Genomic DNA, 14,205 nt, shown 5'->3' with positions numbered 1-14,205 from the left:
CTCCTCCGTACATGGGATTTTCCAAGCAAGAGTACTGGAGTGGGGTGCCATTGCCTTCTCCGTCCAAGCAGTAAACTGTCTTTTAATTTCATGGCTGCAGTCACCATCTGCAGCGATTTTTGAAGCCCAGAACAATAAAATCTGACACTGTTTCCACTGTTTCTCCATCTATTTGCCATGAAGTGATGGGACCAGATGCCATGATCCTTAGTTTTCTGAATGCTGAGCCTTAAGCCAACTTTTTCACTCTCCTCTTTCAGTTTCATCAAGAGGCCTTTTAGTTTCTTCACTGTCTGCCATAAGGGTGGTGTCATCTGTATATCTGAGGTTATTGATATTTCTCCTAGCAATCTTGATTCCACTTTGTGTTCATCCAGTCCAGCATTTCTCTTCATATAAGTTAAATAAGCAGGGTGACAATATACAGCCTTGATGTACTCCTTTCCCGATCTGGAACCAGTCTGTTGTTCCATGTCCAGTTCTAACTGTTGCTTCTTGACCTGCATACAGATTTCTCAGGACACAGATAAGGTAGTCTGGTATTTCTATCTCTTTCAGAATTTTCCACACAGTCAAAGGCTTTGGCATAGTCAATAAAGCAGAAGTAGATGTTTTTCTGGAACTCTTTTCCTTTTTCAATGATCCAATGGATGTTGGCAATTTGATCTCTGGTTCCTCTGCCTTTTCTAAATTGAGCTGGAACATCTGGAAGTTCATCGTTCATATACTGTTGGAACCTCGCTTGGAGAATTTTGAGCATTATTTTGCTAGCATGTGAGATGAGTGCAATAGTGTGGTAGTTTGAGCATTCTTTGGCATTGCCTTTCTTTGGGATTAGAATGAAAACTGACCTTTTCCAGTCCTGTGGCCCTTCTGAGTTTTCCAAATTTGCTGGCATATTGAGTGCAGCACTTTCACAGCATCATCTTTTAGGATTTGAAATAGCTCAACTGAAATTCTATTATCTCCACTAGCTTTGTTCTTAGTAGTGCTTCCTAAGGCCCACTTGACTTCACACTCCAGGATATCTGGCTCTAGGTTAGTGATCACACCATTGTGATTATCTGGGTCGTGATGATCTCTTTTGTATAGTTCTTCTGTGTATTCTTGCCACCTCTTCTTAATATCTTCTGCTTCTGTTAGGTCCATACCATTTTTTTCCTTTATTGTGCCCATCTCTGCACGAAAAGTTCCTTTGGTATCTCTCATTTTCTTGGAGATCTCTAGTCTTTCCCATTCTATCTCTATCACAACTTAATCTTCCAGTATTTTCTAGACCTCAGTAACCAATCCAGTAGGAGAGCACATTCAGCTACGTGCACTTCAGCACCTCAGGCCTCAAGGAAGAGCAATTCATAGCTGTTGAGGTCCTTTAATGGACCGGAACCTGGTGGTCTGGAGTCGACCGATAAGAAAGTAAAGGAGAGAGAAAGAGGCTGATATTCCTTGGTTTACACAGAAAGCCAATAAAGCCCCTGACGTGGGGCTTGCTCTGTTCACGGAGGCCTCAGGCGCCCTCTCGATGGGGTGAAGGTGCAGAGCACCTTCTCGAGAGGGTCTTAGAAGCCGAGGCAGGAAAAGTGAACTCAGAGAGCCTCTGCACTCCAGGGGATCAGCCTGAAAAAGAGGAGAGAGAGAGAGAGAGAGAGAGAGAGAGAGAGAGAGAGAGAGAGAGAGAGAGATAAAGACACGGGGACCAGAGCTCTGATGGAGCAAAGGTGTTTTAATCAACATGGTGTGGGCATATATACCATCTTACAAAGTAGTTATTCTCAGCAAAGATAAATATTAAAATTCTAGACTTACAAAACATAGGCAATCCATATTAAAGAGAGAGATTTGTAAACAATCACTTTTACCGCATGGTTCACAAGAAGGAAGAGGGTACTTATCAACATATAGAAGCACTAATGAAGGAAATGCCTGGATTCCTCAGCCCCTGGGACAGGCTTGCCTCTCCTCTTAATTCCTGAATATTCAGGAATTAATAAGGAACAGAGAATTCCTGACAGATCCAAAACAGCACACAGGAAGCCTCCTGTTAAATGCTTCCTGACATAGAGCCAGACCACTTGGGCTGTCTTTACTAAGGCTAAACAATCAGAACAAAAGGACAACAAGAATTTTATTCATCTGTGAGGGTTATACAACACTATCTGGAACAAAAGCTTTGTAATCATACTGACATGGGACTGAATCCTGGTTTTATTTATAAACCACCACTTTAGCCAAATTTCTCAACCTCTCTAGCCCTCTTTCTATATTTTAGAAACTTGGGGTAAAGATAATAATATACAACTAGTTATACTGTTAAAGGAATTAAAAGAGTTCGTTTGTGTAAAGCAGCTAGCTTTACAATAAACATTTGTTAAATGAATGCAAAAGCAGTGGTTCCTAGCTAACTACAGTAGTAAGGATTTAATGAAATTGTATGGGCAAAGCTCTGGTAACCTATCACAAGCTATGAACGTAATAACTGTGATTATGACAATGACAGCTTAAAGATAAGCAAATGTAATTAAAGAAATATTTAGACTGGATATATCTGAGGGGCAGGGAAGGCAGAAGGCCAGCAAACTGGGTAAAAACCAAGGGGAACTTACATTTGATGTGCAGTGTACATTTTTTTCAAAAGGTATATCTTTATTATAAAGTGTAAAAATGAACACAACTTTTAACGAAAGGAAAAAGAATAACAAAATCAAGATAATCCATTCACCATTGGCCTTGACTGAGTTTTCCCCACTCTTCTAGAGGACATTTCAACCACTTCTTTTGTCTCATCTGCACATCTTTTTGAATCTTTTCTATTTGTAAAGAGGGCTTGCTTCCCTGGTGGCTCAGATGGTAAAGAATCTGCCTGCAATGCAGGAGACCCAGTTCGATCCCTGCGTTGCGAAGATCCCCTGGAGAAGGGAATGATGAACCACTCCAGTATTCTTGCCTGGAGAACTTTTAGAGAAGAACAAGACAAAAAAAATTCTTAAAAGTTTTTATTCCATCGGCTTCTGAGACTACTTCTGTGTACAACTTTATTTTGCCAGATCTTCAAATACTGTGGATCACAGGGTTCTAGTCTTAGGCCACTACTCCCCTTTATACCCTATTTTTAGATACCTCACCTACTCTTATAAATCAACTGCTGCATAAATGCTGATGACCTCCAAATCGATAACACAGGGCTGGACTCTCCTCTGGGTTTCAAACTTGCTGGACACTGTCAGCTTGACCAAAAGACACCTCTAACTCAACATATTCAAAACTGACCTTTACCTATATTTCCCCCTAATTGGCCCTCTTCTAGTGTTCTCTAATTCAGTTGGTGTCATATAATCAATCCTTTAAACTAGAAACCCAGAAGATGTCCATAACTACTTCTCTACTCCTCAACAGTCACTCAGATGTCCTCCCTATTTTACCTCCTGAATATTTCTCACATGGCCCTCGCCTTCCCCCCTCTACAACAATGTCACTGTTCAAGACCTCCACCTTAGTTACTGGAGCACATTTTCCTCCACCTTACAGAATAAAATTTAAGAATAACACAAGGCCACTGCCTATTTTTCTAGGTTCATGTGTTATTACTCTTAGCTTCAAATTTATGTTTTATCAAAAAGTAAGCTACCCATAGTTCCTGGCCTGTATGTCACACTATTCTTGTCTCTGAGCATTTGCTCACACTGTATCCTCTGCCTAAAATGAACACCTTTCTCTCCCTTCCTCCTGAAACTCCTACCTATCATTAAGAGGAACTCAGGTGCCATACTCTTTAGGAAGCTCTTCCTGAAACTACCTCCCTTCTTTTAAGGTTAAGTGCCCCTCTTGTGTACTCTCATTTTATCATGTGCTTTCTATGTATTGCACTTTCCATATATGTCTCTATCCTCTATTTCTGTAGTTCAGAGCCTAGCCTACAGCCTGACAAACCATAAATAATCAACAGATATTTATGTAATGGTTCAAAAGATGGAGAGAAGGGAGAGAAGAAGGAAGAGGAGGAGGAGAAGGGATTACTCTTGGGAGTAAGAGGAACAAACCTGTGAGCCTCAGGCTTCCGAACTTTAGAAAACTGTCTACTCCAGCTCAACTTCACAAATCAATCTCTGGTGGTGTTTTCGATAAGAGAAAAGACCAGGAGAACAGAGAAGAGATGAGAACAGGAAAACACAAAGATAGCCACATCCTAACTCCCCAAAACCTGTGAATACATAAAATGGTGACTTAGAAAGAACCTTGCAGATGTGATTAAGAATCTTAATGTAGGAGATTACCCTGGATTATAAATACAAGGGTGTTTATAAATGAAAGAGGGAGGCAGCCAGAGTCAGAAAAGGAGATGTGACTATGGAAGCAAAGGCTAGAGTGATGCAACTACTGGTTTGGGGCCATAAGCCAAGGAATGTGGGCGGTCTCAAGGTTGGAAAACCCAAGGAAATAGATTCTCTCCTACAGTCTCCAGAAGGATTGCACTTGATACTTGATATTAGTCTAATAAAACCCACTTTAGACTCCTGGCCTTTAGAACTATAAGATAATAGATTAGTATTGTTTTAAGCCAGTAAGTCGGTGGCAGTTTGTTATGGCAGCAACAGGAAAATAATACAAACATACAAAATAAGATATAATAAATAATATCTACAATTGCCTCAAAATATGAACTCAAATTGCCACAGAATGTACCAGAATTCATTATTTTTGATAATTGTCTAAAATTTACAGTCACATATAAATAAATAAAAAGATTGTCTAGACATAAAATGATAATTTATAGACTGATTTGATAATTTTTTTTTATTAGAGGATAATTGCTTTATAGTGTTGTGTTAGTTTCTGCTGTACAACAAAGTGAATCCACTATATGTGTATATATATCTTCTCTCTTGAACCTTCCACCCCACCACTCCATGCCACCCATCTAGGTCATGACAGAGCAACAAGCTAATCTGATAAGCTTTCAAAGACTGACAGAACTAATCAAAGTAATTCTAGTTTTGAAGAACCATGATTTTAAGGGAAGTATTAGCAAGGACTTATGTCAAACACTGAGTAATTTTAAAAGAGACTTTAATAAGCAGTCCAAAGATGTTATATTTTTTCATTTCCATGACATTTAAATATAAAAGCAAATAAAAATAAGAATCTCATTTAATTGTTATAGGATCTGACTTTTTAAACACAGAGGTGCTACCTACATAATTGGCAAACTTACATTATTTCTTCCCAACAATCACATTCACACATATGTCAAGATATCTAGAAAATGTTATAAGTACTAATATCTACATAGATTTATAATAAGTCTCATGGCCAGGGTGCAAACAACTTACTTTCCTTTGTCCTTCAACCATTCTGGGTTCTTTTCCTCTTCTTTTAAATCACAAAGTTCAGGAATATCAGTATTCATTGCTCTTTGTGCCTCTGCTTGTTTATGTAGCCACTGAAATGAGAATGAGTTTAATGAAGGACACAAAGGTATTATTTTATTAACTGTTCCTTTTAGATTTCCCATCTTCCTACATAACATGGAAATACTATTTGTTATGTACTGAATGTTTATGTGCTCCAAAATTAGTACAGTGAAGCCCTAACCACCTGTGTGATGGTATTTGGAACTATGGCCCTTGAGCGATAATTAAGTTTGGATGAAGTCATGAGGATGAGGCCCCCAAGACAGGATTAGTATCCTTATAAGAGAAGAAAGAAACTAGAGGGCATGCTTTTTTCTACACCCCACCCCCATATCCTCTCGGCCTCCAGAACTGTGAGAAATAATTGTCTGTTCTTAGAGCCAGCGAGTCTACGTACTTTGTAATAGTATTCTAAGCAGACTGATACAATATTTGATCATGGTGATTTTAAACTTCCAGCTTTTATACATTTTCAAATTTTTTTTTTAATTTCACTAGCTGATTAAAATCAAATATATAACAATTTCTAGTTCAAACTTTGTCCAAATTTCTGGTAGTTCATGTGAATATTATTTTACTTTTCTTGTTTATAATATGTATGTATTTTTATATTATAAAAATATATAGATTATTTTTAAAATAATTATAATTTTATAGTTATAGAAATCCTTTTATAAATAATGAAATACAGAAATATATTGCTAATATTAAGAAAAAAGTTAATATTTATAAATTATCATCATATATTAAGAAACTTCAATTATTTTCACAGCTTTTCAACTGAGAGAGGTATCAGTTCATACCTGATAGTAAAAAAAAAATTAATAAAAGCAGTTCTTAGAATTCTTAGTGCTTATACAACTAGATATATGACATTCAAAATCCCAGAGCTCAGGAATTTATAAATGAAAGACATCAATGCCAAATGTCACATTAGAAATACTTGACGTTACTAATTAATTGTAATAATATAATAAATTTACAAATCTTTTCTTACCACAACACACATAGTCTCAAAGTTTACAAATCTATTATGGAAAACGATATATTTAACAAAATAAATGCACATGCAACAGATTATCTCCTAGAATAAGCAAAAATGCTGACTATTAAATCAGTGTTTTCTCATCAGCATTCTGAAGCCAAAAAAATATAGATCCTGCAAAATATATTTTTCTCAAAAAGAAATATTAAATTTTTTCATGAAGTAATATCTGTAGTGCAATGAATACTTTAAAAATTCAGATCCAGTAAGTTTCAACATATGAAGTAAAAAATTAAGTACTCTCATGTGTGGTCACTGTAACTAACGGCAAGTGTACCAACCTCCTCCTCTTCTGCTACTTGTGATTCCCGGAGAGCTGTCGGGAATACTCGAGGAGTAAAGCTGATTTTAATACTGCCAACAGAGCGAGGAGCAGGAATACTGTCTTCTTTTAACTTCTCAAAAAATATATTTTCTGAATTTCTCCCTTCAGAAACAATATTAGCAACTAAGTTATTTATCTTTTATTTCCTAGTTAACAATCAAACAGACTTTTATGGCAATTACCCATTAAAGTTACTTTTAAAATTCTATACAAATAATCCAAACATATTTTCTACAGGAAGGAATGTAAAATTCCTCATTGAAATTATGGAAGCTAATTATCTGTTCTTTAATCAATGACTTCAGCTACTTTTCTGGGGTTCTCTTTGTTAAACCACACAGTGTCTAACTTACATTCACTATAGAGGACGGCACTCTTATAACCTATGTCAACTCTACAGGAGGGTACCTAGGCAAAGTCATCACTTTCCATAAGCTCCTATAACAGTTATCTTCTACAGGCTTCCTGGTAATGACAGAAAAGATTTTCAGCTATTAGAGAAGGCTAATGGGAACAGGCAAAGAGTTATGATGAAAAGCTATACATCTATACAAAGGCAGTTAGATATAATAATTGTTCTGTCAATATAAGAGAAGATATTAATCTATATGTTAGAATATAAACTGTATAAGTAAAAGGAAGGAATGGTACTAAAAAATGAAAATATCAAAACTGATCAAAAATGATTTTCTACAAACATGACAGAGAGTTTATATCTTTGATACAAAATGAACACATATAATTAAGATATAAAATTTCCACTTTAAAGAAAAACTGAAAAGGGCCTGAATTAACATTTCAAAGGGAGGAAAGAGGGGATAGGGAAGAAAGAATAAGGACTCAAACTAGAAAGTAACATCAACAAAAATTTAAACAAACAATTTCTATAGATGGTTGTGGTTGGGAATGCTATCATCCAGTATCCTATCAATTCTCCCCTCTCTGTTTAAGGGTAGGTGCAGTTACGTGCCAAACCTGACACAACGCAATGTGAATATAAGCGATGTATACAATTTACAGATCATCATTTCACCGGTAAATCTACCTGCAGTGGACATCTTTCCCCATCCCACTGGCTAAAAAACAATGCCAACTGCATTATCCACCTTGGACCCAGAGATGGAAGCCAAATAATGGTACAATAGATGTTAACCCACCACCCTGGAAGGCCCTGTGGAACAAAGACATCTATCAGGCCTAGACTGATGACTGTTACATAATAAGTATTAGATAACATTCAATTTTGATCTTATTTGATCTATGACTTTGTGTGCTGTGCTTAGTCGCTCAGTTGTGTCCACTCTTTGTGATCCCAGGGACTGCAGCCTGCCAGGCTCCTCTGTCCAAGGGGATTCTCCAGGCAAGAATACTGGAGTGGCAGTTCTATTTCCAATTTTTTAAGGAATCTCCACACTGTTCTCCATAGTGGCTATATTAGTTTGCATTCCCACCAATAGTGTAAGAGGGTTCCCTTTTCTCCACACCCTCTCCAGCATTTATTGCTTGTAGACTTTTGGATCGCAGCCATTCTGACTGGCGTGAAATGGTACCTCATAGTGGTTTTGATTTGCATTTCTCTGATAATGAGTGATGTTGAACATCTTTTCATGCCTTATGACCCAGCAATCCCACTGCTGGGCATACACACTAAGGAAACCAGAAGGGAAAGAGACATGTGTACCCCAGTGTTCATCGCAGCACTGTTTATAATAGCCAGGACATGGAAGCAACCTAGATGTCCATCAGCAGATGAATGGATAAGAAAGCTATGGTACATATACACAATGGAGTATTACTCAGCCATTAAAAAGAATACATTTGAATCAGTTCTAATGAGGTGGATGAAACTGGAGCCTATTATACAGAGTGAAGTAAGCCAGAAGGAAAAACACCAATACAGTATAATAATGCATATATATGGAATTTAGAAAGGTGGTAACAATAACCCTGTATACGAGACAGCAGAAGAGACAATGATGTATAGAACAGTCTTTTGGACTCTGTGGGAGAGGGAGAGGGTGGGATGATTTGGGAGAATGGCATTGAAACATGTATAATATCATATATGAAACGAGTCGCCAGTCCAGGTTCGATGCACGATACTGGATGCTTGGGGCTGGTGCACTGGGACGACCCAGAGGGATGGGATGGGGAGGGAGGAGGGAGGAGGGTTCAGGATGGGGAACACATGTATACCTGTGGCAGATTCATTTTGATATATGGCAAAACCAATACAATATTGTAAAGTTTAAAAAAAAATTTTTTGATGAAAAAAAAAAGAATACTGTAGTGGATTGCCATGCCCTCCAGGGGATCATCCCAATCGAGGGATCAAACCCAGGTCTCCTGCACTGCAGGCAGATTCTTTACCATCTGAGCCTCCAGGGAGTGGGTAACCTGTTCTTTCTCCAGGGGATTATTCCAACCCATGAATTGGACCAGGGTCTCCTGCATTGCAGGCAGATTCTTTACCAAGTGAGCTACCAGGGATGCCCAATCTATGACTCTGGACCACTTATTTCAGTAATTGGCTTGAACCTACCTAATACAATGTCCAAGAATTTTATACCCAGTATACTACTATTCACTTATGAAGCCAAGAGACATTCCTAGATATTTAAGAACTAAATAAATACACCATCTAGCCATCTTTTCTGAGTAAATTACTCAAAGAAATGTACCAGAGCATGGAAAAACAAACTTAAGATCTCAGCAGTGGAAAACTTGAGGGTAAAAATGAAAAATGAGAACCTGCTGTTGTTGTTGAGTCACTAAGTCATGTCCAACTATTTGTGACCCCATGGACTGCAACATGCCAGGCCTCCCTGTCCATCACCAACTCCCAGAGTTTACTCAAACCCATGTCCATTGAGTTGGTGATGCCATCCAACCATCTCATCCTCTATTGCCCCCTTCTCCTCTTACCCTCAATCTTTCCTACTTTTCCAATGAGTGGGCTCTTTGCATCAGGTGGCCAAAGTATTGGAACTTCAGCTTCAGCATCAGTCCTTCCAGTGAATATTCAAGGTTGATCTCCTTTAGGATTGACTGCTTTGATTTCCTTGCTCTCCAAGGGACTCTCAAGAGTCTTCTCCAGCACCAAAACTCGAAAGTATCAATTCTTCACTGCTCAGCTTTCTTTATGGTCCAGCCCTCACATCAGTACATGACTACCAGAAAAATCATAGCTTTGACTATACAGACCTTTGTCAGCAAAGTGATATCTCTGTTTTTTAATACATTGCTTAGATTTGTCACAGCTTTCCTTCCAAGGAGCAAGCATCTTTTAAATTCATGGCTGGAGTCACCATCCACAGTGATTTGGGAGCCCAAGAAAATAAAATCTGTCACTGCTTCTATTTTCCTCCTTCTATTTACTGTGAAGTGATGGGACCAGATGCGATGACCTTAGTTTTTTGAATGCTGAGTTTTAAGCCAGCTTTTTCACTCTTCTTCACCCTCATCAAGAGGCTTTTTAGTTTCTCTTCACTTTCTGCCAGTAGAGTGATATCATCTGCATATCTGAGGTTATGAATATTTCTCCCAGCACTCTTGATTTCAGCTTGTGATTCATCCAACCCAGTATTCTGCATGATGTACTCGGCACAGAAGTTAAACAAGCAGGGTAACAATATACAGCCTTGATATACTCCTTTCCCAACGTGAAACAAATCAGTTGGGATTTGTTCTGGTTCTGGTTCTAACAGTTGCTCCTTGATCTGCATACAGTTTTCTCAGGAGGCAGGTAAGGTGGTCTGGTATTCCCATCTCTTTAAGAATTTTCCATAGTTTGTTGTGATCCACACAGTCAAAGGATTTAGTGTAGTCAGTGAAGCAGAAGTAGATGTTTTTCGGGAATTCCCTTGCTCTATGAGCCAATGAATGCTGGCAATTTGATCTCTTGTTCCTCTACCTTTTTGAAATCCAATTTGTACATCTGGAATTTCTCAGTTCACATACTGCTCAAGCCTATCTTGAAGGACTTTCAGTATTACCTTGCTAGGATGTGAAATGAGCACAACTGTATGGTAGTTTGAACGTTCTTTGGCATTGCCATTATTTGGGATCCCTATCAAGCTACCAACAGTATTCTTCACAGAGCTAGAACGAATAATTTCACAATTTGTATGGAAATACAAAAAACCTCGAATAGCCAAAGCGATCTTGAGAAAGAAAAATGGAACTGGAGGAATCAACCTACCTGACTTCAGGCTCTACTACAAAGCCACAGTCATCAAGACAGTATGGTACTGGCACAAAGACAGAAATATAGATCAATGGAACAAAATAGAAAGCCCAGAGATAAATCCACACACATGTGGACACCTTATCTTTGACAAAGGAGGCAAGAATATACAATGGATTAAAGACAATCTCTTTAACAAGTGGTGCTGGGAAATCTGGTCAACCACTTGTAAAAGAATGAAACTAGAACACTTTCTAACACCATACACAAAAATAAACTCAAAATGGATTAAAGATCTAAACGTAAGACCAGAAACTATAAAACTCCTAGAGGAGAACAAAGGCAAAACACTCTCTGACATACATCACAGCAGGATCCTCTATGACCCACCTCCCAGAATATTGGAAATAAAAGCAAAAATAAACAAATGGGACCTAATTAACCTTAAAAGCTTCTTCACATCAAAGGAAACTATTAGCAAGGTGAAAGGACAGCCTTCAGAATGGGAGAAAATAATAGCAAATGAAGCAACTGACAAACAACTAATCTCAAAAATATACAAGCAACTCCTACAGCTCAACTCCAGAAAAATAAATGACCCAATCAAAAAATGGGCCAAAGAACTAAATAGACATTTCTCCAAAGAAGACATACAGAGGGCTAACAAACACATGAAAAGATGCTCAACATCACTCATTATCAGAGAAATGCATATGAAAACCACTATGAGGTACCATTTCACACCAGTCAGAATGGCTGCGATCCAAAAGTCTACAAATAATAAATGCTGGAGAGGGTGTGGAGAAAAGGGAACCCTCTTACACTGTTGGTGGGAATGCAAATTAGTACAGCCACTATGGAGAACAGTGTGGAGATTCCTTAAAAAACTGGAAATAGAACTGCCTTATGATCCAGCAATCCCACTGCTGGGCATACACACTGAGGAAACCAGAAGGGAAAGAGACACGTGTACCCCAATGTTCATCGCAGCACTGTTTATAATAGCCAGGACATGGAAGCAACCTAGATCTCCATCAACAGGTGAATGGATAAGAAAGCTGTGATACATATACACAATGGAGTATTACTCAGCCATTAAAAAGAATACATTTGAATCAGTTCTAATGAGGTGGATGAAACTGGAGCCTATTATAGAGTGAAGTAAGCCAGAAGGAAAAACATCAATACAGTATACTAACACACATATATGGAATTTAGAAAGATGGTAACAATAACCCGGTGTAAAAAAAAAAAAAAGAAATAGAAACTGACCTTTTCCAGTCCTGTGGTCACTGCTGAGTTTTCCAAACTTGCTGCTATATTGGGTGCAGCACTTTCACAGCATCATACTTTAGAATCTGAAATAGCTCAGCTGTAATTCCATCACCTCCCCTAGCTTTGTTGGTAGTAATGCTTCTTAAGGCCCCCTTGACTTCACACTCCAGGATGTCTGGCTCTAGGTGAGTAATCACACCATCATGATTATCTGGGTCATGGGTCATGAAGATTTTCTTTGTATAGTTCTTCTGTGTATTCTTGCCACCTCTTCTTAATATCTTCTGCTTCTGTTAGGTCCATACCATTTCTGTCCTTTATTGTGCCCATCTTTGCATGGAATGTTCGTTATCTCTAATTTTTTTGAAGAGATCTCTACTCTTTCCTATTGTTTTCCTCTATTTCTTTGCACTGATCACTGAGGAAGGCTTTCTTATCTCTCCTTGCTATTCTTTGAAACTCTGCATTCAGTTAGGTGTGTCTTTCCCTTTCCCCTTTGCCTTTCACTTCTCTTCTTTTCTCAGCTATTTATAAGGCCTCCTCAGACAACCACTTTGCATTCTTGCATTTATTTTTCTTGGGGATGGTTCTGGTCACTGCCTCCCACACAGTGTTATGAACCTCCATCTATAATTCTTCAGGCATTCTGTCTACCAGATATAATCCCTTGCATCTATTTGTCACCTCCACTGTATAATCATAAGGGATTTGATTTAGGCCATACCTGAATGGCCTCGCAGTTTTCTCTACTTTCTTCAATTAAAGCCTGAATTTTACAATCAGGAGGAGCTCATGATTGGAGCCAGTCAGCTCCAGGTCTTGTTTTTGCTGAGTGTAGAGAGCTTCTCCATCTTCAGCTGCAGAGTATAAAATCAAACTGATTCCAGTATCGACCATCTAGGGATGTCCATGTATAGAGTCATTTCTTGTGTTGTTGAAAGAGGGTGTTTGCTATGACCAGTGTGTTTTCTTGACAAAACTGTTAGCCTTTGCCTTGCTTCATTTTGTATTCTAAGGCCAACACTTGCCTACTACTCCATGAATTTCTAGACTTCCTACTTTTGCATTCCAATCCCTAATGATGAAAAGGACATCTTTTTACGGTGTTAGTTCTAGAAGGTCTTTGTAAAACTATTCAACTTCAGCTTCTTCAGCATTAGTGGCTCGGGCATAGACTTGGATTACTGTGATGTTGAATGGTTTGCCATGGAAACAAACCAAAATCATTTCTGTTGTTTTTGAGATTGCACCCCAGTACTGCATATTAGACTTTTTTGTTGACCGTGAGGGCTACTCCATTTCTTCTAAGGGATACTTGCCCACAGTAGTAGGTATAATGGTCATCTGAATTAAATTTCCCCATCCTCATCCATTTGAGTTCACTGATTCCTAAGATGTCAATGTTCACTCCTGCCACCTTCTGCTTGACCAGTTTCAATTTACCTTGATTCATGGGCCTAACATTCCAGGTTTCTATGTAATACTGTTCTTTACAGCACCAGACTATACTTTTAATACCAGATACATCCACAACTAAGCATCATTTCTGTTTTGGTCCAGCCTTTTTATACATTTGTAAATTTTAAAACAATTCTCCCTAATAATTGGAGACCAAAAAAATTATGATGGCTTGCAAAATATTTGTAACCACATGACAATGAAAAAACAAGATGTCAAGACTTGATGAATGTATTACACTTCATATGCATGAATTAAAAGATTCAAAAATTAATGCAAACAAATTATATAAAAAAACAGAAAACTCAAAGAAACTAGGAGTAGCGAAATAAAAATACACACAGGAATTAATGGAATAGAAAACAAATAAACAATAAAAGAATCAATAACATCCAAAACTGCTTTTTGGAATAGACTAATGAAATTTGCAAAATGCTGCAATAATTGATTAATGAAAAATAAAATAGTATTAGGAACAAATACGACACGACTGAGCAACTTCCCTTTC

At 38.0% G+C, this 14,205-nt stretch overlaps 1 protein-coding gene across 2 annotated transcripts in view; it reads right to left on the bottom strand.

Moving 5' to 3' along the window:
• Nucleotides 1–14,205, bottom strand: part of DNAAF4 (dynein axonemal assembly factor 4) — a 76,759-nt gene that overhangs the window by 23,456 nt on the left and 39,098 nt on the right. For both annotated transcript variants that reach the window (XM_070797511.1, XM_019968789.2), the window contains exons 5-6: nucleotides 6,735–6,880; nucleotides 5,328–5,437 (exon numbers count right to left, since the gene is read on the bottom strand). In XM_070797511.1, coding sequence (XP_070653612.1) covers nucleotides 5,328–5,437; nucleotides 6,735–6,880 — 256 coding nt within the window. The remainder of the gene's footprint in view (nucleotides 1–5,327; nucleotides 5,438–6,734; nucleotides 6,881–14,205) is intronic.

The sequence above is a fragment of the Bos indicus genome, chromosome 10, assembly GCF_029378745.1.
Source record: "Bos indicus isolate NIAB-ARS_2022 breed Sahiwal x Tharparkar chromosome 10, NIAB-ARS_B.indTharparkar_mat_pri_1.0, whole genome shotgun sequence".
Lineage (NCBI taxonomy): Eukaryota > Metazoa > Chordata > Mammalia > Artiodactyla > Bovidae > Bos > Bos indicus.
Note: the sequence above shows the minus strand (reverse complement) of the source record. Positions and strands in the feature narration are given on the sequence as shown.